Below are 23,787 nucleotides of genomic sequence, written 5' to 3'. Positions count from 1 at the left end.
CCGCTACAAATAGGTGTCTATAACACACAGGTATATAAAGATTGACTGAATTAAACTACAGATGATATGATGAAGGGGTTCCTGAGCGACAACAAGTTCAATTTCCAACTCAGGAGATATCCACGAAAATTATTTCTTTCTGCGAATAGATTTTCGCATTTGGTCCGTGCAGACCCAGAGCCTTTTTTTCAAACAACTTTCTCAGCATAACCCGCACACATAAATATGTCAGTAGTGTATACTGTCATCCCTGAGGCCCACCAGCACTCCTCCTGGGTGGTCTGATGCAACCCATCATACGCAGACAGCTACTGGGCATCAGTTTAACAGCGTGACAGACACTTATCCTCAGTACCACACACACGGCTAGGGAGAAACTCCGCTTGCTGCGTCACAGCTTGATAAGTCCTGCGTATGGGATTTTAACAACAAACAAGAACTTAAGTTTGTTTAAAAGCCACAAACGGACTTGCCCTGCTGAAAACCTTGAGCCGATATACGTTTGTGTACTAGGACGTATGTTCATACGCAACAATGTATGCTCATACATCATACATCTGGGATCACAGCTGCAAAGTTTCTGAGTTCTAAAAATGATTGGCTATTTCAGCTGCACAGCCTTCACCCTGTCAATGAAATACTTTGCCACAAGGAAAGAAAGGCAAGACGGCTGAAAAGTGCTCGACTCCATGAGGGCACAGTGACGGGATGAATTTGCAGCATAGAGGACAAAAGGGGGGCTTATCTGAAGGTGCTCCTCTCAGACAACAGGTGCAAAATGCACAAAAGGAGGAATGCAGCGACAGGGCTTGTTGTCCACTGGGCCGTTAAGCAGAGAAGGAAGATAAAAGCAGTTTTGTTCAGGAAAATCTGCGCTCTGATGTGGCGTGAAGGCTGCTCGGGTTTGTGCATCTGTGAGCGGCACCGCGCAGAGAAGAGTAAAGAACGTGCTGACCTTATTATATCACCCGCACGTGCAGCATCCATAGGTTATTGCTCATTTCTTTGTTCTGTAAACTGGATGTATTTATAAACTAAACACAGACCGATTCAACCGGTAAAGTAGAAAGCAGATTCAGAGAGAAAGTTTCCACTAACTGGCTATTAACTGGAGCTAGTAGCCAAACCATGTGACAACAACACGTTGGGATGTTTTTCGGTTTCACGAATACTGAGCATAAACACGACGTCTGAACGGATCCAAATTGCTTGGACAAGATGCAACAATCAGAATCCCTGGTCTGTGAGTCATAAATGAGCCCAGTTACCGGAGGTATGCGGTGATTCATGTAGACTGGAAATGCCCTGCCCTCAAGCATTAGAGTAAATTTAAGCAAACAAAAGTCTGACGCTTAATCATTACAGCTCGTCGTGTTTGAGCCAGTGAAGCCTCGACAAACAGGCAGCCATCCCCGAGGCTAATGAAATAATGCGGTTTTAGTGACACCAATTAATATTGGCAAACATCAGCCGTTTCTCAAACGTGTTGTTGTAGAGATGATTTAGGATGCAGGGGTGTGTTACAACACCTCTGTTTGTGAGGTTGTGCTCAAACATAACCCACTGGCATTAAAGATGTCAAAATTAGATCAAGAATCTTTATCGTCCTTATGTAACCAGAAGTGTGGCAAACCCTGTCAGAATAGCATACCGGCAGCTGATTTTTATGTCTCCGTCTGTCAGTGTAGAGTGTTGTATCCAAACAGCATACCGATGTTTGTCAAGCAGTAGGCTGGTGGTTCTTGTTTCTTAGAAAACACATTTTATGAGGGGGAAGGCTATTTCGACAGATTTTGACATGTTTAATCTCGATCAGTTTGGGGGAAGGTGCTAAACGCTAATAACTCGATTTTTTTTTATACAATTTTATGTTTTAACCTATTTTACATGTTTTTATCTATGCTATCGGGCAGATGAATTTCTGCTATAAGGGATCAATAAAGTAATTATCTCTCTCTATCTATCTATCTATCTATCTATCTATCTATCTATCTATCTATCTATCTATCTATCTATCTATCTATCTATCTATCATCAACAACAGAGTGAATGATTTAACAGATGAAACGATTTTACGGCTCCACAAAAAATAACCTTCAATAAATGTAAAAAATATAATAAAACTTCAGTGTACATTTCTCTTTTTTGTGTACATTTCTTACGAGGCATGCAATTAAGTAATGTGCAATTAATACAGAATATAATACACAAAAAAAACACTCATAGTTGGAGGTATGCTGAAATTGCGGCGCATGTTAATTAACCGAGGGTATGCCGTTCTCGTGGGTATGGTGAACCGTCATAACACCGGCTCAGGATTCACTCATACAGGCGCACAGACGCAAATCAAGACATAATGTTCAAGTTGACCGATTTTGACCGCATCTGCTTCTGGGGTTTCAATCAGTGCTGAATTAAAGAGCAAGTTTACAGTTTTTAATGTATCTCAAGTATATTTGATCATCATTCAGAAATCAAAAACACTTTGACTGATTAAACCTAAACTGGATCACTCCGCAAACAGTTTTAAAGATATTTTAAAGCATAAAACTTGTTTTAAAGTTTTACACATTGTTTTGCAATATAAGACCATATTAGAATAGTGTAAGCTTAAAAACCATTACACAATGAGTAGTTAAACCTGAACTGGATTATTCTCCTGTGATTACAGATGCTAGACAATACAATTTCCCATCTGCGAAAAACGCAAAACAATTTGGATTTTGCTTTATCCAAAATGTCTCACAGGCACATTTTCTTTAACAAATAACGGCAGAAAAATAACCTACTGGAATCCAAAAACCTTTAATTCTAACACAACACAGACCATCTCAATATAAATGATATAGTCTTGTATCTCTTTTGTTAAAATCACAATATTTTAAAAAAATCAATACATTGTTATATAGTTGATGGGTATCCCAAAGAGGTATACTATTAAGGATGAAAATGAACCACGCATGAAAATACATAGGTAAATAAATGAATGAATGAATGCATGTTTTAACTCAGTCAAGTATGTCTTCACCTCTTAAATTCAGACTATCGGACAAAAAGTTCATGTCTGAATTTCTCTAATTTTTTGGTTTTCTTGAGAATAAGCCCTTCACATTTCTCTGCGCTTATAATGATAAATATCACTTGGAAAGAATAAAATGGGAATGACTTTAAAAAGCATTGTATTTTCATTGAGAAGAAAGACTTTCCTTTCTCTTAAGTTATTTTTTTTTCTTGGAGACGTCAGCTTTGTTTGGTTAGAACATCTTACAGAGGGTGAAAATTGTCCTCCCTGGGCCCCCCTCCGGTTGTGTCCCTGTGAGGGTTTCACCACCGCAGGGAGCATCTGGATCCTGGCTCTGGATCCCATTCTACAAAATGCAATTGAAAGAAGTAACTGCGGCCTGCTGCATGTGGTTTAAACATAAAGACCACAGTTCCAGTGAAATTCTGTGCGTGGAAAAGTGAGAGTCATCTTCTCACTCCCTCAAAAAAAAAAAAAAAAAAAAAAAAAAAAAGGCCGGAGAGCTTTAAATGAAGACATATGTGCTGAATGAAGTCCAAAGGTTTATTTTCAAGTATATCTTCTGGTGACCGCTACTTTGTCACTAACCCTCTGAGAAGCTGCCAATACAAAGTTACACAAAAGTTTGTGTGTGGGAGTGGGTGGGGTGGGTATTCCACACTGTGTCGTTCCCAGCTCCCATAAAGTCTTGACCGCTTGCCACGTGCATTACAGTTAATACAGTTTACATGAGAAAACAGATTTTATAGCAAGAAGCCATCAGGAGTGATGATGTGTTGCGTGTGGGGAAAAATGACTCCCTTCACTGAGGTCAGATTTGTTTTTTTTTGTTTTTTCGGGTGAAATTTATTCAACATTGCTCGCTAGTTCCTTCCAAGTGCGAGCCTGCTGAAACATCACAGGGAAAGATAAGCCTGTCCAGCAGAGGATGTGGAAGGAAAGAATGAGGAGAACGGGTGGAGGCTGTATTCCTTCCCCCCCCCTCTCTCTCTCTTCTTTTCAAACAAAAAAGTTTTTTTTAAGATTTGAAGTAAGATTTACGGCTGTGTGTGCTTATGTGATGTCAGGGTTAAAAACTCCTTGCTTTTCAGGGAGATTAATTCGAAATGCCTCGCGGGAGCAGGGGGAGTAACGGGAATGGCGGCAGCTCAAAGAATGCGAGTGTGTGTGTGTGTGTGTGTGTGTGTGTGTGTGTGTGTGTGTGTGTGTGTGTGTGTGTGTGTGTGTGTGTGTGTGTGTGTGTGTAAATGGGTGTGCATGCATCCAAGGTCCTGTTTGAGGTGCTCAACAAATGGCCTTTCAGCCGAGCTGAGAATGTTTTATAGAGTGGGCTGATGCGGTATGAAGAGTTTAAGGTGCAATGAAAAGAGAACAAGTATTTAAAAAAAGGGTACTAGATTTTCTTTGGCCTTAATTCTGAATAGATTGTTGTCTTTGTGACATTATATAACTTGCTGTAATTATCACTCGAGAGCATTTAGCCCGATTTTCACTGCACCAGAGCAACGGAAAGCAGGAGCTGTTCCAGGGAACCGCTGGAGGCCCGCTGCTGCGGCTGGACATCACCTCCGTTTCCCCTCTACATTATTGGATAACTTAATCTTTGGGAAAGCAGGGGGCAAAATGTGCAGCGCTAATAACCCCTAAAATTTTACAACCTTTAATTTATCAGCACGTCTAAAACCCACACTGTGAGCGACTGGTGTTGCTCAACCTTGAACACCTTAATGCAGCTACTCGAGGCAACTTCCTTTAAATGTGTGTATAATTAACTCTACAAGCAAGTCAAAACAAAACGCAGTGATAAAAATCGAATAAATTTGATATTATGTTTGATAAAACATTTTCTGTATTCCTAAGATCCCCCCCTCCTCCTCAGTCGCTGTTCAAGAGGAGCAAAAGCTGTAGTTACTCGAACTTACAACCACAAGCTTCAATGTATTTTATTGAGAAATTGATAGACCAACACAAAGAAGTTTTTAACATTAATGTAGAAAGGAAAATGTAACATTTTTTTTAAAAAATTACCATAAAAAGAGTGAATCTAGATGTCTCTGCTAGGTTTACATAGCTGGGGAGGTTTTTATTTTTATTCTATCTTTTCCAAATAGCTCAGAATCAGTCAGATTTGATGCTGAAAACAGAAGCTTTCGACTCTTGCCACGGAATGCCAATTTAATTAAGGCCCAGCCTTTAACTAGGCCATTCTAACACATGAACATGCTATAATCTAAACCACTTCTTTTGCAGCTCTGGCTGTACGTTTAGGGTGGTTGTCCAACTGGAGGGGGAAGATTTCTGCAGCCTCTAACGTGTTTCCTTCCAGTATTGCCCAACATTTAGCTCCACCCATCCTCCCATCAACTCTGACCAGCTGAGTGGTACTTGCTGATGAAATGCATTTCCTTAGCATAATACTGCCAACACTATGCTTCACTGCTGGGATAGTGTTAATGATGTGCAGTGTTAGTTTACTGCCTAACAGAGCACTTTGCAAGTGGTCAAAAAAGTAGAATTTTGGTCTTGTCTGACCAGAACAGCCTATTCCACATGTTTGACTCGTTCTCTACATGGCTTGTGGCAAACTTGCGACGGGACATTTGATGTCTTTCTTCCAGCTATGGCTTTTTTCTTGTTGCTCTTCCTGGGAACCAGATCTGTGGATGTGTGCAGCTCCTCTGGGATTACCATGGGCCTCCCAGCTGCTTCTCTGATTGATGCTCTCCTTCCCAGCCCTGTCATTTAGGGGGACAGCCATGTCTAGGTAGGTTTGTAGTTGTACCATTCTCTTTCTGTTTTTTGATGATGGATCACATTAAAGTACTTGGTGAATTATTCAAAGCTTGGAATATTTCTATTTTTAATCTAACCATCTTTAAGCTTTCCAACTTTATACCTGACCTGTCCGGTCTGTTTGTTGGTCTTTGTTACGGAGTTTGTTCATTAATGTTCCCTAACAAACCTTAGGCCTTCATAGAAAGGTCAATGGGTATAGATACTTTTGCAAAGTATTGAACTCTAATACTCTGAAGCCAAATACTGTTATTGAACATCTTTGCAATGTATTTTGCAACTACTTTGAGTGATGGACATCCTTCTTGTCGCTCTGTCGATATTCAAAGAAAGAAATCCAAAACATCTCCAAGAAACATTAGTCACTTTGGCTTCCTGACATTACATTTTTTTTTCAGGTTGCAGAAAGTTATTGTCATAGAAAAGGAAAGAAAGTTAGGAACAAATAAAAAAATTAATCAGACTGATGACTGATAAGGAAGAATAAGTGTGCCAAGCAGGAACTCTCGGATCTCATGCAAGTGATACCCTGCAGAGCGAGAAATTGTGATTTATAGCCGCTCTGCTAGGAATCATCATGAGGTAAACGGAAAGATCAACACATGCAAGCACATAAGAGGAGGAAGCAGCTGGCTGCTGGACAGGCACCGACCTCGGGGAGGATAACAACAACAACATTAAGCGCTCGCACCGAGGAGGCACAGCAAAGCTGCTCCCACTTCAGTTTTCTCTGCCTTTGATAATGTAATTGCAGCAAGGAGCCAGTGGCAAACCACAGGCAATAACAGCGTACTGCATGGCAGCACTTCACCCACCAATAGAAGGGATACCCAGCAACATGGTTTGATTATGTAAGCCAGAAAGAAATGTGCTGCAGTCCTCTGTCTGGCAGCATGACAAAGCTGATGAAGTACTGCCAATAAGGCAATAAAGAAGGATTGTTGGAAGTCGCTCTAAAGAACTGTATCAATAGATTGCGAAGTTCATTTTTTTTGCTCTTTGAAATACAGTAGTTTGCAAAAGTATTCATATCATTTGAACTTTTTCCCATTTTTTTTCCATTATAGCCAACATCTTGAATACATTTTGACAGGATTTTATGCGACAGACAAAAAACAATGTAGATTAAAACAAAATCGGAAGGGTAAAATTACACAGGGATTTCTTTTTTTTCCCCCCCACAAATTATATCTGCAAAGTGTGGCCTATACGTGCATTCCTATAACATGATACCCCTTAATAAAATCTAGTGCAAAAAATTGGTTTCAAAGAGCATCATGAAGAAAAACGAACAAGGAGAACAGGTAAGGAATAAAATTGTGACGTTTTAAGCAGGGTTTAGTCATTAAAAACAACATCACAGGCTTTGAGCATCCCACAAAGCACTGTGCAATCCATCATCTGACCACAAACACCTACGAAGGTAAGACCTGAACTGACGATGTGGATAAGGCCAGCATTAACCAGAGAGAAAATCAGAAAATCATGGGCACTCAGGAGGTGCTACAGAGATCTGTATCTGAGAAAGGAGAATCCGTTTAGTATTCGTGGAGAACTGTACTAATCTGGCTTTTATAGTTGAGTGGCAAGAAGAAAGCCAATGTTGAAAGAAAGACACGAAGAGTACATTTGCCACAAACCAAAAAAAGGACCACAGCAAACATGGGGAAGAAGCTGCTCTGGTCACAGGAGAACAAATTTAAATTTGATGGCCTACATACAAAACATTGCGTGTTTGTCAGGTCTTTTGTTTTGATATGTGGACTAAAGTGCAGGGAGGGACTTGGAGATGACATGTTGCAGTGTGATTTATTAAAATAAATGTAAGGCAGGCAGCAGAACAGACAGAAACCATGAACACGACACGATGAAAAGCAGGACAAGGATAGCATGGCAGAGGACCAGACAACGGTGTGACTGAACTGGTTGGGCTTTATATATATAGTAGAGGAGGTAGTAAAATACTCAGGTGAGAGGAGTAAAAGGCAATTAAGCAGAAGGAAAGGAGGGCAGTGAACTGGCAGGGATAGAGGGAGAACTGAATCTAACAGGGAAACATGAGAATGGACCGACATGAGGGGAAAAAAGACTAACTAAACTAAGAAAGAGCAGTCAAAAAACAAAGATCTAACAGAACCACCGAAGTCACAAGAACAGAAGCTCACTAAAACAATAACCAAATCTAACAGAAACAATGATACCCAATTAATATAAATACTGAACAGAAAACTAAACTGATGACAGAACCAATGATCTAAGGACAAACTACACTAAAAGTGCAAAACATAAACAGGCTGCAGGATCCTCAGGGAGCTACAATAAGTAATCAAACCCCTGGGGATCCTGACAGCGTGATAAAAAACTACAACCACACATAATTCATAATCCATAACAAATCACACCCACAACGACATGTGGCAGTGGGCGCCTTATGCAGAAGGGATGCTTTTCTTCAGCAGGGATAGGGAAGCTGGTCAAAGTTGATGGGGAGATGGATGTAACTAAACACAGGGCAATACTGAAGAAAACCTCTTGGATGCTCCAAAGGACTCGATACTGGAGCACTGGTTCACCGTCTGTAAAACCAGTGGCCATGAAGACACACCCATGGCTTAAATGGAGTGATTTACATCACAGCATATTTTTGTGGTTAATTGGCTTAGTCAAACTCTGGACCTAAATAACTTTCTAACATTTGCCACTAAGGATTTAAATGAGAACCCTTGAGATACAGTGTATCCCAGAGATTTTTATTTTCTACTCCTACAGCTCACTGTTAACTTTCTTCACCCCCACTCTTTAGGTTTAATTTCAGATTCACTATTAAACTGTGCCTCAACGTTTAATTGAGTCAGGAAACACGGATATATTTGAGCATATTCCTTGTTTAGCATGCGCTACGGTGAGCTCTCATGGTGTACAATAATAACGCTCGGATCCTCTTTGTACTCCAATTAGTGCCAAAAATTAAGTCTGCATAAAGGCTTAAACCCGCACAGCTGATCTCAGACAAAACACTTATTGAGACAGAAATAAGACAGAAAAAGAGTGAAGTCGGTGCATTCACTCCTGAAACCAGCTATCGTAAAAGAAAATGCTACGAATCCGTGATTCAACGGTGAGCCGGTGTGCTGTTTTGCTAGTAAAACCCAAGCGTTCCACTTTCGTGTCATTAAGAGTGTAAGCTGCCATTATACTGTGTCTGACCTTTTCATGTATGCTGGCATATCTAAGAGCTCTGTGTACATTCTTGTAAACGTTAGGAAGTGAAGCTCATTTTGAGAAACATCAAGACTTGTCAGGAACCACTTGTTTCATTAATGATACAAGTACTTCTTCTGATGGTAACGGTATAAGTTACTTTTACATTTATAGGTATCATTTATCATACTTCATAATTGCTTGAGCATCCTGGGATGAAACTTTAAGGCTCTATTTCATTATTAGCTAAATTGATTGGACGATAGGTCTCACTTCCCTGACAGCTCAGCTGCTTCAAGGATGAGGCATGCTGAGGTGAGTTAAGTTACTGCTGGAATATTTTCAAAGCTTTTACATGAATTTTCTAGCAGTGGGAGCTGCAAAACAAAAACACAGCCATCCAGTACTGAGAAATACCGGTACGGAAAATTATGTCAGCCTCTTAGAATACGTCTTCTTGGAACATTTCAGCCTGTCTTCGGTGTAAAGAGGGCAGGTTAGCACCTGAACGAGTTTGCTACCATGTCTGTTGCAACAAGATACAGAGGCTGCACAATATTTCACAAATGTATTATCCTCGCAATATCAGTGTGGGCAATATTTATATGGATAAAGACTGTTTCTGGTGCAGTAATTGTCAGCTAATATATTCCAATTGTTACTAACTCACATTTTTCATGTAGCAGTAGATGCTCACACCGGACACAAATGACGTTATCCAAAATGCTAAAGGTCAAAGAGTGTAGGAAGCGTAGGTGACAAAATGAAGAAAGAAGAAAATATGCATACAACACCAGTCAGAAGTTTGGATTCACCTTCTCATTCAATGGTTTGTCTTTATTTTTATTACTACCTCTGGGAACTCCTTCAAGACTGTTGGACAACCATTTCAGGTGACTAACCTCATGAAACTCACCGAGAGAAGGCCAAGAGTGACAGAAGCAGTAATTAAAAACATCAGGGGAGGGGGTTCTCACAGATCAATTAAAGGATTAAAGGAGCGTAGCACATGTTCCAGAGTTTTTGTACAATTATGCCCCCTCTGGCGGCAAGTTGAAATTACATTAGTGGCGTTCATGTGCATGGGTGAAAGGAAAAAGCATCTGCCGCTACAACTGTACAGGTCTTTTGTTTGGAGGCGTAATATCTTCTGAGGTAAGAAGGTTATAAATATCACACGCCGACAGAATATGACCTGAATCACTGTCTGATGAACTGAATATCCAGCATATAGAGGCAACTGCAGTAAATAGAGGATAACTCATTTTACATGTCGGGCAATTGCAAGGTCATGTATGGGACGGAAAATTAATAACATTTAACAAAACTTGCGCTATGCACCTTTAAGATGTTTTGAGTTACTTCACAATTTTGCGTTTGCTACATAATTTTATATACTTCTGAGTCATAATTTTGATATCTTCACTAAGTATCTGCAATGTAGAAAGTCATAAAAATAAGGAAAAGCCACTGAATGACCAAAGTGAGTTTGAACATTAGACTAATTGTATAAATTGCAACTAATATTGTTTTTGGAATATTTAACAATATTATCACCCTCACAAGATTTAGTAAAAATCGGGCAGACTTATAGCACAAACAAACGTTCTTTTAATAAGTGAAGCAAAACCACTTAAAAAAATTGCTAAATAACAACATATTTTGTTAAAAAAAAAACATTAAATGCTTCAAATATCATTACCCCAAATTCTTTTTGTTGAACAAAAAAAAATTGTTGAACAATTTGCAGCGTCTCACAAGACTCTCTGCACTGCGGTTTTATATAAAACTGAATGGTATTCTGTAAGACATTTTAAGTCTGTTTTTGCCTAAACCATTTTAAATTTTGTAAATACATGGAACAACACAAATTAAAGATAACATAGTATTGCATTTTTTTTTTACAAAGTGTCACAAATCTGGTTGTTGTATACATGCTAAGATGAATATTAGTTTCCAGGACTGTAGTTGGCTTACTTTTTGTCTGCTCCCTGGCACAATAACAAGAATAGGAATAATTACCTGGACATGTTGGGAAAAGTGAGAATTTTAGGCATGTGTTGATGACATGTGTTGTGAATTGGCGCTATATAAATAAAATTCAATAGAATAGGTAAAATGCACAGAAAACGCTCATCACATGTGCAGTTGATTAAAGTCAGCCAATCAACCAACCGCAGTGCAACATGTGCAATGGGCAAAGCAAATCACAGGGCACCACCGGGACTGTTTGAACATCCATACATGCAGATCCAAAAATCCTCCCTCTGATGGAGCACAGAGGCCTGGAGAATGATGCAAAGGTTTTACTGGGACAAAGCAGAGGCTTTTTATTTAAGCAACGCTGAACGACATGAATCAGCTTTACTTTACCAAATCCTAAACCAGTGGAGGAATAACATTTCTAGATAATGCTTTCATACCAATACAAAGACTTTCGGTCATATTTTTGTTTGTTTTGAAGGGTTTTCCTCCCTCTGCAATAATGTTTTCTGAATAGCTGTTGCCTATACAGATGAACGAATTGACAAAAAACAAACGCAATCAGATAAAAGTCTGAGGCAACATTCCCGAAAAAGCTGTAACGTTTTTATGTATGTGCACCAGGAAAGACTCACACGCGTGTTAGATGCAAATGTCAGCACGAGACAGCAACAAACAGGACGGTTAGAGATTAACCGTAAAGGTCAAACCATGAAGGCGGCTGGCAGCCACAGCTCTCTGTCTGCTTATTCTGCTCTCTGCATTCCCGCTTCTCACAGATCGATCTGATCTTTATCTCTAAAAAGGTGGTGAGGAATTCCTACCGTCACAGGAGATGGGAGCAAATGGAAAAAAGAAGAAAAAAGAACAACCACCACAGACATTCCAGAGATATTCTTTCCAAGTTCATTACATCTCTGTGGAAAAAATGGTATTGACGGAGTTCGGACTTGTTTGGAAAAGTACACAAGTTCTCCGTCACACAGGGCTTAGCTGAACATACTTGGGAGAGGTTTCCATCCATTTGCATGTGATGAGCTCCCAGATGTAGCTGGAAGTAGTCAGGCAGGTAGGTGGTGACCTCAAGAAACCAGACAGCTGAACAAGAGGGACATGTTCCTTCATGCCCAATACAGCAGCGCATGAGTATCTAATTTAGACACGAAAAATGAAAAGGTAGGCAAGAGGAGGTAGGTATGTAAAGTCAGCACTTAAGAGCAAAACAACATTACCCACAGCGTAAAAGATATCATGTTTAATTATCTGGGAGCAAAGTAACTAAAACACGGCTAAGTTCATATTGTACCTCTTTTTTTTTTAAATCATAGGACACAGAATTTCTAATCATTAATAAAATGAACATGGTTAGAAACACAATGACTTTCTTAGATTCCTTCATTCTAAGCATTTAATTAGATTTACTGCAGACAGTAACAATTTTTTTAAATGATCTACAGAGAGTGCTGATAAGAGATAGGTTCGTAATGAGATTGCTGGGCATGAACTCTCGCAATATTACAACAACATTATCTTTCTTATTAAATGAAGTCTGTCTTGTGATCCCGCTGATGCCATTTTGTGACGTCGCCTGGTGAAGCGGGCAGCTGATATTACAAAGCAGTGATTGGTTCTCATGTCGGGAAAACTAGACCCGACTCACATAATAACATATATCGATCGATAGACATATATCGATGATAGAAAAAAAGGGTAAATAAATAAAAAGTTCAATAGAAAAATAGTTTTCCTTCCTTTTGCATTCTAGCCTATAGTGTAGATTAATATTACAGTCATTACATCCTCCCAACCAATCACAAACGCAGAGCCATGTATGATCCACACCCCAAGCTCCGCCCCCTTCAAAGAGTTCAGAGAGCACATGTTCTTTTTCATTTTTTAAATACTTGCAGTTTTGATAAAAAGTTAGTTGAATAATGGGTTGATTTAGAATTCAGTGTTTGTGTGTTCTTTATCTAAATATAAGACATTAAGCAACAGCATAAAATAGCCAGAGCTGCATTAAAATACATGTTTTGAATTTGTTGATAATTATCGATATCGATCAATATGATTTCTATTTCATCAATATGCTTTTTTTTTCTTCTTTATCGTCCAGCCCTAGTCACAAATGAGTCAAAGAAACAGAAACTCCAGAAAGGACTTAGACTTGGACTCCTGAGACACCAGACTTGACGCATTATGAACAAACATTAACTGATGCAGGGTCAGTTTTGACAATACAATTAAATGGGACTTTTAGCTATGTTCTTTTGAATAATCTGTGATTTAGCTTAAGTTGTAATTTCATCATCTCTTGTCATAGTATGTTTGGTCTGGTATTAGTCGGCTACATTTTAGTGCACAAAATTAACTACATTTTCCCAACTAAAACAACTCGTTAAAATGTTTATCTTAACAAATATTTTTGCCGTACACGGAGACAAATTTACTTTTCATTGGCTGTTTTCAGATCAGCTTCATTTCCAGTGTGTTGCAAAGGTATTAATGCGCCTTGAACTTTTACCCGCTAGAGTTACAGATGTGTGAAACTTCTTTAGTTACGACAGGCCTCTTGGTTGCTTCCCTGATTATCGCTTTCATTGCCTTGCCTGTAAGTTTAGACAGACTGGACTGTCTTGGGAGGTTTCCAGTCGTGTTGTTCTCTTTCCAGTTTTGGATGATGGACTGAACAGCAACCTGCGGTATTTGTCATATTGTTTTATGACCATGGTCTGCTTTAAACGTCCCCATAACGTTATCCCTGACGTGACTGAGGGGTTTATAATGATCTTTATTGAAGCATTGATCTTTGTGGAGTTTGAGCTGTTGGTTCGCTAATGTTGTCTTCGAGTCCTTCCCGGAAAATCTGGATTTATGTTGAGGATAAATTAGACACACGAGGACGGTGTTTAGGAATCAGGTGACTTCTGAGGGCAGCTGTTTACACCGGATTTCATTTAAGGGCATCGGAGTAAATGTAAAAACTGCACGTCAATCTTTTCACATTTTTACCGGTAAACAGAAATTGTAAAGTTCAAGTGCATTCATTTTCATCACTAGATGAAAATTCATCTTTTTTTGTCTATTACTGTTCAGATTTTACTTTAATGGCCTGTTTGGTCATTTTTGAACATTGTTGATTACCGCAAGTGCCTTCCACTTTCCCTGGCATCCCAGAAGTGTCACAGCACATCTGATGGACAACCTTCATTTGCAGGAGGATGTGATCTCACCTCTGCACACAACAAACCACTTGTGAGGATGTCGGGAGGCACCATGAAGCCGTGTCTCCGAGGGGCCGCGGCCCGGTGCGGGCTTCCTGCATCTGTCGCTTCCACAACACACACCCTGGAGCTCCTGTTCACGCTCGACCCAAAGGGTTTTACAGGGAGCTGCACACACGCACGGGCAGACTGAAGCCAATCAAAAGAACATCGTGAAGCCTGAAGAGAGCTCTTTGTTTCGTGGTTTGTTTTGATTCCAATCAGCTTGAACAAAAGTGCACTTATATTTTGGAGATCAGCTTGTTCGGTGGAAAACCGGCACATCAGATTTAGCTGATCTTTCAACGGTTTACCACAAGCCCAGCAGCTGAGCAGCCTACGGGGGCCGGTGCAGCCCCGGCTCGGCCGCTTCTCTACGGCACTTTTGCGGTTATACACCGAGCGTCGGCCTTTCATCCTCCCCTTTGCCCTACCTGACTCTGCACTCCAGGTTTCCTCCACAGAGTGGTGAGTTAGCAGGGAAGGAGCCTGATGTAAGCGCTATTTGATACACTGAGGTTTCCCCCCTCTGTTGGGAGCTAACGGGAATTCCTTTGCTCGCAAGATGCTGCGCGGAACAAGAGCGAAAACAAAACGACGACAGCGCCGTGTCCAAGAACAACCGGCTGATTGTAGGCGAGCTGGCGGTAATGACAGAGAAAGCGGAGGCTGATGTAAACAAAGATTAGATCAGCCTCCAGCACAAATATAAGCCCACATAACAGCGAGAGACGCCATCCTTTGCAGACTGCGGCCATCCCGAAGCGCGAACGCCGACAGCAACAGTCCATCTTTGTTCAGCTCGAGCTCTGCAAGCAGCTCACCAGTGAACGCGTCCGTGCCAGCTTGCCTGTGTGGTTGCTCTAACTGATGTGCTGCCATGTTTTACACTCCACTAAAACCTAATTGGGTTCCAACTCGGGGAAACACATAAAGCAACTCACACGTATCGTCGCCCCCGGGAGTAAAATCTAATTTGTTGCTTTCACTAGAGCCGTGCGGCCACAAAACCCCCACCACGCAGTCGCTCAATCACCGGCCTCTGCCTTCTGGGGTGAGCAACTCATCCCCGCCTCGCACAAGAGCAGATGTACAATTTGCCTTGCACTGCATTTATAGATCTACGGTACCACACATAACCCAAGGAGAGGGAACGGGATCCCCTCTACTCGGATGCTAAAGCGGGTGTCGGTGGTGAGAGTGTGCAAGCGAGACAAAGACCGAGTCTTCCAACCACTCCCCATTTCAGAGGATCAAAGAGTGTTGCTCAAACACGAGGTCACACCCACACCGCCTCGCTGCATCTCAGCCTCGTTGAGGCCCCGCTGTAGACGTATAGGGGCTGCCCACGAGCATAGAGCTTTCGTGCAATATTGCAAAATCATCTGCTTGATTTTTATTTTTCCACCCCCCGAAGCGGTGTACTTGAACACCCAAAACAAGAGGAATCTTTAGACAGAAGCTGAACCGGGGCCAAAAACATCACGCTGCGAGCAAAGCAAAGAGTTTAGAGAACATGACATCACATGGAGAAAGAGCGAGAAGCTTGCAACACATCTGCCAGCTACGCACAGTTGAGCTGCTGATGGCTGTCATACAGATGGATGAACGCTTCACCTTTGCAGCTCAGTTTAATGGGGGCTGTAAAAAGTAGTCAGCAAGTAATTGTCGAATACCTACAGTCGCAGAATAAAACCTTTCGATGACTGGCAGTGCAGTTATTGGAAGAAGAAAAAAAAAACGTTCCGCTTCCACGGGAATTGAGAGGGGAAGAATCGACTCCAAGCACTTGATTTAATTATCATCAGAAGGTGTGGCCACTTCTAAAAACGGAAGAGCTAACCAGGTTATGATAAAATGCAGATTAGAGCTGCCTGATCAAGTCACAGTTATTTTGGTTAATACAGGAAATCATTTTTTTGTTATTGTTATTCATTAAGTTTGGGAAAACAATGTGTCTACTGCACTTGAAAAATTGCCTTAAAACTTGTTCTTCTCATAGCCTTTTTGGTTTCCTCTTAGAATCTACAGGAAGTTATGGTTAAAACAATTATTGTTTTACCTTATTTTGTGTGCATTAACAATGTGAATAGAAATGCACAGATTTATTTAAGACAAGAAATATATATTTTCCATTTACTTCTTGCCTTCACTGTAAGGGGATCAGCAAGAGGCCGGTTTGCACCTGCGTGAATCATATGCAGTCCGAATGCGGGTTTGTCTTGAGCCCAGAAAGGGACTGCTGTGCACGGACTCAGACACTTGTGAGAGCTTTGTGACAAGGAGCGGGCCCCACGGCAGCAACCGCGGCTTTTTGAGAAGAATAAAATCTGTGTGTGAACAAATAAGTGTCTGAATAGATCACTGAGTATCGCGATGAGGTCCTCCTGTGTTGCAGAGTTGGCAACTTTATGTTCAGTCTTCGAAAGAGGCAGAAGCATGTATCAGTCTGGAAGCATTGCAAATAAAGAATATGACAGCGAAGCAAAATATCCATCCTCTATGCCTGCTTGTCATGAGGCACGGAGGATCAGGCGCCAAACTTCAGGGGTCATTGGGCGGGAGGTGGGGTACACTCTTGACAGGTCACTAGTCCATCACACGACAAGATAGGGCAAAAATTATAATATGAAAAAAAAATTGTGTCATGTTTTAAAATTCTTGGGGACCCAAACTGCAACTAGAACGATTTCAATGACGAAGCTGAAATAAACTGAAATCAGAAACAACAGAATTCAAAGGCAAGGAAACAGTAACTAGGACCTCAAAACTGTGGAGATAGGATGAGCTACATGGAAATCAGGTGAGTACAATCAACAGACTACAAAGTAGCCGAGGCAAGAATCTAGCGTGGCACTGAGGAAGGTGGACTAAGGCCTCATTTACATGACAGATTTTGTTTGTGGAAACTGAAAAGTTTGTTTACACCACAGTAACTCACGTTTTCTTTGAAAATGGCATGATTTGAAAACGGGTTTCAGAGTATAACGTTATGCAAACCTGCTGGGCTCTGTTGTCTGTCTGCATGGAGAAGTCCGGGCACGGGCGCCGGATGATTTAATGGTGCCACCTTTTGAAGCGGGGAGTGTTTGTACACATGCATGTTGTTAAATTTCAAAGAATATACCACCAACTAGTGGCGTGGTGGAGAAATTTCCATTTATGACGCTTCTATTTGTGTGGGACCAAACAGTTTCTGCATCTTCGAAGTATAGCTCTTGGTAAAGTGAGACATGGTGCATTCACTGTCTGGCAAAAGGTAAGAAAGTTTTGAGTCCCTGACCTGTAGGCCTCTTCCAGTTTAGCTATAAATCAGCTCAAGTTACCAGACAATTTCTTGGTGCATCAATATTGCAAATCCCAACGAACTGAAGAGACGGAAAATCTGTAGACTAGGAGAGTGAAAATGTCATTCAGAAAAGGAGTACTTCAAATTGTTGCTGGTGAAGGTTGTTTAAAGTATTGAACTACTGTGTGCACCGTCTTGATAGTCATTAAAACCCTTTTTCTAACTTTATAAAGAGCAAATTTTTCAGACTAAAGCCCAAACTAGAAAAAAAAAAAATCGAAAGGCAGCCGGTGGTCGTTGAAGTCACAGTGCAACCACGGCTTTAATGTACTAGATACTATTCTTTAAAGAATAAACAATACATTAAACAATATACATACTGAGACTCTTGAAGCCAATGCTTGCCCAACCAGAACAAAATAACTCTAATTTGCAATAACCCTAATTTGAAGAAGAAACCTGTGCTGCCAAACATACCTCTGCAGTTGTTCTGCTCATCAACACTGAAGCCTGAAGAACAGCGAATGGTCTGGCTGACTTGGGGCCCCCTGTGCCCACCAGCATGCCTATTGTGATGAGCCTGGTTGGGTGCGATGACAGGAACCTGGGGGACCTGCTCAGACGACGGCGGTGGGTCCACCTCGTTGGTGACGTAGATGATGGCGCTCTTGGGCAGACAGAGATACCCACCGTAGTGGTTGACACACTGCATCCCTCCTTTGCAGGCATCCTCTAGAAGTTTACACTCATCGATGTCTGACAGAAAAACAATAATAATCAGGTATGAAAACCAGCATTTTGAAAAGCTGCACAAATGAAACAGCACTGCCATGTCTTACCTTTGCACTGCTCCCTTGCTTTGTCATATGTGTAGCCTTCTGTGCACTGTGAAGACATGCGTTAGGATCACGCTTCCATTGCACAACATTAATTCTGTTCCCATTTGAAAATGTAAAAGAAAAAGAAAAGAAAAGAAAAGGCTATGCTACACACAGCGTGACTACACTCACTGAGACTGTAACGGGCTCCTCGGGCTCCTGAGACAGAACCTGTGTGAAAACAACACACAGAAACACGCAGATCCCCAACATTTTTGACCCAGCTTCAGAAAGGAGATGCCCTGTAACAAAAGACACAGAGGGGAAACCAAGTGGATCATTTTCTGCTCAACAAGCCTACAAGTTTTAATACCGGTCATTACATTTCTTGATGGCATTGCTTAACGAGTCTCAACATCTCCCGCTGCTGGCTCGGTGTTTATGTTGGCAGAGGTCCAGCTAAAATGTGCGACTTCAGCTCAGTCAAGTGATTTTTTTTTTTATTTTTTTTTTTGCCGTTTTGCTCCAAAAGGGGATTAGCGTGCACATGCGCAAAGTTCGTGCGTAAAACACGTCTCCGTGTGCCAATAGGTGCCAAGATCATGAGCAAGCCCATGTTAGGCAAGACTAAAACCATGTGCAAAATGTATCGTTTAAAAGTTGATTGATTCCCTAATCACCGTAGCTCGTTGTTTTTTTTTAAACGCATGCTTAAAAATAAAGAATAAAAATGCCCGATACGTTTTAAAAGCAAGTCAGGGGGAAACAAAATGCCTCATTTTATTTTACCCTAATAATCCCTGCCGCAACTATATAGCCCTGACTTCATTGTTAGCGAGAAAGCTGTGTGCGTCGGGCTTTGACAACCTACCTGCGTTTAACCTGCGGTGTCCAACTCTCCGAGCGATGCCGCAGAAAGCGTCTTCGGGTTGTGTTGCAGCGAACCTGGACGTGTGCCGTGCGCAGCAGCCCGGGCACGCTCAGCGGTGGGTGTTAGATGTTTGACGGAGAACAAGCTTGTGATGAACATGCTGGTTTGAGTAGTGAGGCAGGCGTCCTGGGAGGGGAGGAGAAGGGGGGCGGTGTACCGAGCAGGTTCAGCTCTGAGGTTGTCTCTCTCCCACACCGCCTGGGGTTCAGAAAAGCATGGCTCCCTCTATGGACTAAGCGGTGGAAAAGGAGAAAATAGCTGTAGTCTTACGAGAAAAAAAAAAAAAAGAACACAGGCTTGCCTAAATGAACTCGAATGAAGTATGAGGACTTTTTTTCTGTAATTCATCTGGAAAAGTCTAACGCATACTTAGTTACACAAAATCAAACCCAGCGTACCTGAAAATTGGAATATTTAATAAGACCAACAAGAAAAGGGTTCACCCTGTAATACAATCTAAGTCTCTTCAACGTAGAAAGGAAAGTTCAAAAGCTGCCTTGAAACTACAAGTAAGTCAACTATCCCAACGTAAGAAACGTCAGGACGATTTATAACCATAAGTTGAAGGTTGGAAAACACACAAACTTAAGTTCTCTGTGCAAAACTCAGTGTAATAAATAGAGGTTATAGGACAAATTAAGTGCATTGATCTGAAAGGGGGCTATCAGTTCTTACAGTGTTTGTATAAATGTTATGTTTTGGGGGAGGTTATGGCCCACACGATCATGGCAAGGAGATCTGAAAATAAAGGACGCCCAACACAAGGAGACCAAGTCACGAAAAGATAATGGATAAAGAACAGCAATTTTATGGAAAGTTGAGTGGAAGGAAAATGGGTGCAGAAAAACACAGGGATAACTGCTGTCTTAAAGGAAAGACGAAGAAAGGCCATTTCAGGATTTTGGGGAGGGAGATCCACAAGGTGTAAGATGTGGTTGTAGTCAATGCTTTGAGAGCCAGAAGATGTATGCAGGATGGACTACAAGTTTCACAGAAAAAAGCTGTAATGACGGTTGCTCAGAGGTCCAAAGTCATCTTATAAAAATAAAGTATATTTTGCATTTTACTTGATAATGAAGGTGTCACAGAACCCCACCTGCTTCAGGTCCAGAGTGAAGTCTCCACAGTTGGTCGTGATTCGGGGACCATGATCTCTGCCAGAGTTGGTTCTCTGTGTTTTATCAAGTTTAAGGTCAGCAGAGCTGCCGGTCTGCCAGGAAATTCAAAGCACTTCATGCTGACCAGCTTTGTGGAGATTCTGATTTCAGCTTCCAGCACAATGTAGCACATGCACACCCCCCCAAAAGTACTGGTACTGGTAGTTATGGTTTAATGACCATGTTATCACCGTGGTCAGCCAACTCACCTGACCCAAACCCAATAGAGAACCTATGGATTATTGTCAAGAGGAAGATGAGAGCCATAGTAGACACAACAAAGCTGAACGTCTCCATGGCAGACAGCTATTGGTGAGATAATTGAAGTAAAAGTGGCCCAAAGTATCAAGTGCACTGATATGTCTGCATTAAGAATCGTTTTGTTGTTCTTATCTAATGTTAAAATATTGTTTAGCTGTAAGCCTGTCATGATGGGTTCAGTTTTCTTTTAACAGGCCCACATGCAGAACACAAAACAGGAGAGGTAGGATCAGTGTTAAATGATTTAATAATGATCACACAATTATCGGCGAGAATCAGGATGGTCTGGTCCAGGGGGAAACGACAGTGGCAGCAACAATGATTCACTATGAGGAAAGAGCAGAGTGGTGAGTTCAGGGGTCGTGGGAAGAACGGAAATCTCACTGAGAAAACAGGCTGATCTTACTTTGAAGTAGATGAACGGAGTCTTGGAGGGGAAACAATGTTTGTCCGGTGTCTCAGTCCTTGGTGGGTCCAGAAACAACAGAGGAGTGCGGCGGGGAGCGGACAGGCAGGCTCGGGTGCAGTGGAGAAACGGAGGAGTGGTGCGGCCGCCAGCCGTGGAGTCCAGGAGATGATTGCAAACAACGGAGAGGTGAGTCTGGAAACTCGGGCAACCTGTGGGTTCTTTCCACGGCGTCACGAGGGTGGTTCAAAAACCAGGAAATCAACTAGGATCTCCTCAAGGGATCGCCTAAAGGCAACGGAAGAAACAAAGATAATTACTTGAAAGTTCAAAGACAACTAGAAAACACAGAGGCAGGCTCAGAGGGCTCAGAAATACCATGACTGGCTAACACTCAGGCGACGCTGGGCTGGCAGCCAACTCCTTAAATCTGAGCCGCTGATGAAGATGATCGCGAACAGCTGTGGATGATGATGCACCGCACTCCCACCGGAACCTGTCGCCCTCTGGTGGTAAATGGTGGTAAGGGCGCACAGGAATTCCCACCAAGCAGCCAGAATCCCGGAACATAACAGTACCCCCCCTTCAACGGTCGCCACCTGGCGGCCTAGATGAACTGGAAGGCAACGAGGAACGATAGTCAGAGATAAGGGAAGGGTCTAAGATGGAAGAACCCGAGATCCAGGATCGTTCCTCCGGACCGTAACCCTCCCAATCGACGAGGTACTGCCAGCCGCGACCTCGCCGACGGGAGTCCACGATCCGGCGGACGGTGTATGCAGGATGACCATCAATGTCACGGGGGGGTGGAGGGGGTTCGGCTGGAGGGCAGAGCATGCTGGTCTGGACAGGTTTAATCTGGGACACGTGGAAGGTGGGGTGGACGCGGAGGGAGGCGGGCAGACGGAGACGGACAGCAGACGGGTTGATTATGGATTCAATGGGGAACGGACCAATGTATCGGGGAGAGAGTTTCTTGGAAATGGATTTGAGCGGAATGTCACGTGAAGAAAGCCAAACCTGTTGACCTGGGCTGTATATGGGTGCTGGTCTCCTCTTACGGTCAGCCAGGCGCTTATTTCTGTCTGCAGTTTGGTTGAGGTTACGGATAATGGTGTTCCAAACTTTCTGACAACGGCGGATGTGATGACGGACGGAGGTGACTGAAATATCCTTTTCCTCTGATGAAAGAAGAGGGGGTTGATAACCAATGGAAGCCTCGAACGGGGACATACCGGTAGCTGCTGAGATGTGGCTGTTGTGAGCGTACTCCACCCAAGGAAGGAATTGGGCCCAATCGGAGGGGTTGGTGGAGGTAAAGCAGCGGAGGGTGGTTTCCAAGTCCTGGTTGAGCCGTTCGGTCTGACCGTTGGTCTGGGGGTGAAAGCCGGAAGAAAGTGAGACAGATGCATTGAGAGCCGAACAGAAACTTTTCCAAACCTGGGAGATGAACTGAGGACCTCGGTCAGAGAGGATGTCCTGTGGGATGCCATGGAGTCGGAAAACGTGTTTTATCAGAAGTTGAGCGGTTTGAAAAGCTGTAGGCAACTTACGGAGAGGAACGAAGTGGCAGGCCTTGGAGAAACGATCGACGATGGAGAGGATGGTGGTCATCCCCTTGGAAGGAGGTAGGCCGGTAACAAAATCTATAGATACATGAGACCATGGCCGTTTGGGAACGGGGAGAGGTTGCAGAAGGCCAGATGGTGGTTGGTGAGAAGCTTTATTTCTGGAACAGGTGGTGCAGGCTTGGACATACTCACTGACATCTTTATGGACAGAGGGCCACCAAAACTTGCGGTTGACAAGTGCTATGGTACGGCTGATTCCGGGGTGTGCAGAGAATTTGGAGGCATGGATCCAGTGGAGAAAACGGGCTCGGACTGAGACAGGAACGTAGAGCTTGTTGGGTGGACAGGTGTTGGGTGCAGGTTCTGTTAGCTGAGCTTGTTTAATGATGTCTTCGATCTCCCAGGTAACGGTGGCGACAGTACAACTGGGAGGGAGAATAGTGGCAGGAGCCTTCTCGTAATCATCAGGTGAGTACAGGCGGGAAAGTGCGTCAGGTTTGATGTTACGGGATCCAGGGCGATATGAGATGGAGAGATTGAATCGAGAGAAAAACAGTGACCAGCGTGACTGACGTGGGTTGAGCCTCCGGGCAGACTGAAGGTAGGACAGGTTCTTGTGATCGGTCCAGACCAGTACCGGATGCTCTGCTCCCTCCAGCCAATGTCTCCATTCTTCCAGGGCTAATTTTATAGCTAATAGCTCTCGATCTCCCACATCGTAGTTTCTCTCTGGAGGTAATAGTCTGCGGGAAAAAAAGGCACATGGGTGAGTTTTATTGTCGCGAGGAGAGATCTGGGATAAAACTGCACCAACTCCGGTGTCTGAGGCGTCGACTTCAACAATGAACTGTCGGGACGGGTCTGGCTGAATCAGGATGGGTGCGTTGGCAAAGAGGGCCTTGAGGCGTGAGAACGCCGCTTCTGCCTCCGGAGTCCAACTAAAAGGGATCTTGGAAGAGGTTAGTGCCGTTAGTGGTAAAGCTGTCTGACTGTAGTTTCTGATAAAACGACGGTAAAAGTTTGCAAATCCGAGGAAGCGTTGGAGCTGCTTGCGGGTTTCGGGTGTGGGCCACTGCAGTACTGCCTGGATCT

General features: G+C 42.6%; 1 protein-coding gene across 4 annotated transcripts in view; it reads right to left on the bottom strand.

Annotated features, from left to right (window-relative positions):
- Positions 1 to 23,787, bottom strand: part of si:ch73-173h19.3 (calcium-binding EGF-like domain-containing protein) — a 69,089-nt gene that overhangs the window by 11,032 nt on the left and 34,270 nt on the right. Inside the window, exons 1-5 of one of the 4 annotated variants that reach the window (XM_036126657.1) lie at positions 20,397 to 20,868; positions 19,241 to 19,532; positions 18,562 to 18,671; positions 18,391 to 18,436; positions 18,029 to 18,307 (exon numbers count right to left, since the gene is read on the bottom strand). In XM_036126657.1, the coding sequence (XP_035982550.1) occupies positions 18,029 to 18,307; positions 18,391 to 18,436; positions 18,562 to 18,642 (406 nt within the window). In that variant the 5' untranslated portion in view covers positions 18,643 to 18,671; positions 19,241 to 19,532; positions 20,397 to 20,868. Of the gene's footprint in view, positions 1 to 18,028; positions 18,308 to 18,390; positions 18,437 to 18,561; positions 18,672 to 19,240; positions 20,869 to 23,787 lie in introns of those variants that run through there. The other 3 variants (XM_036126656.1, XM_036126655.1, XM_012880588.3) reach the window with 3 other exon arrangements.

This window comes from Fundulus heteroclitus, chromosome 22 (assembly GCF_011125445.2).
Source record: "Fundulus heteroclitus isolate FHET01 chromosome 22, MU-UCD_Fhet_4.1, whole genome shotgun sequence".
Lineage (NCBI taxonomy): Eukaryota > Metazoa > Chordata > Actinopteri > Cyprinodontiformes > Fundulidae > Fundulus > Fundulus heteroclitus.
This window is presented reverse-complemented; position numbering and strand designations above follow the sequence as displayed.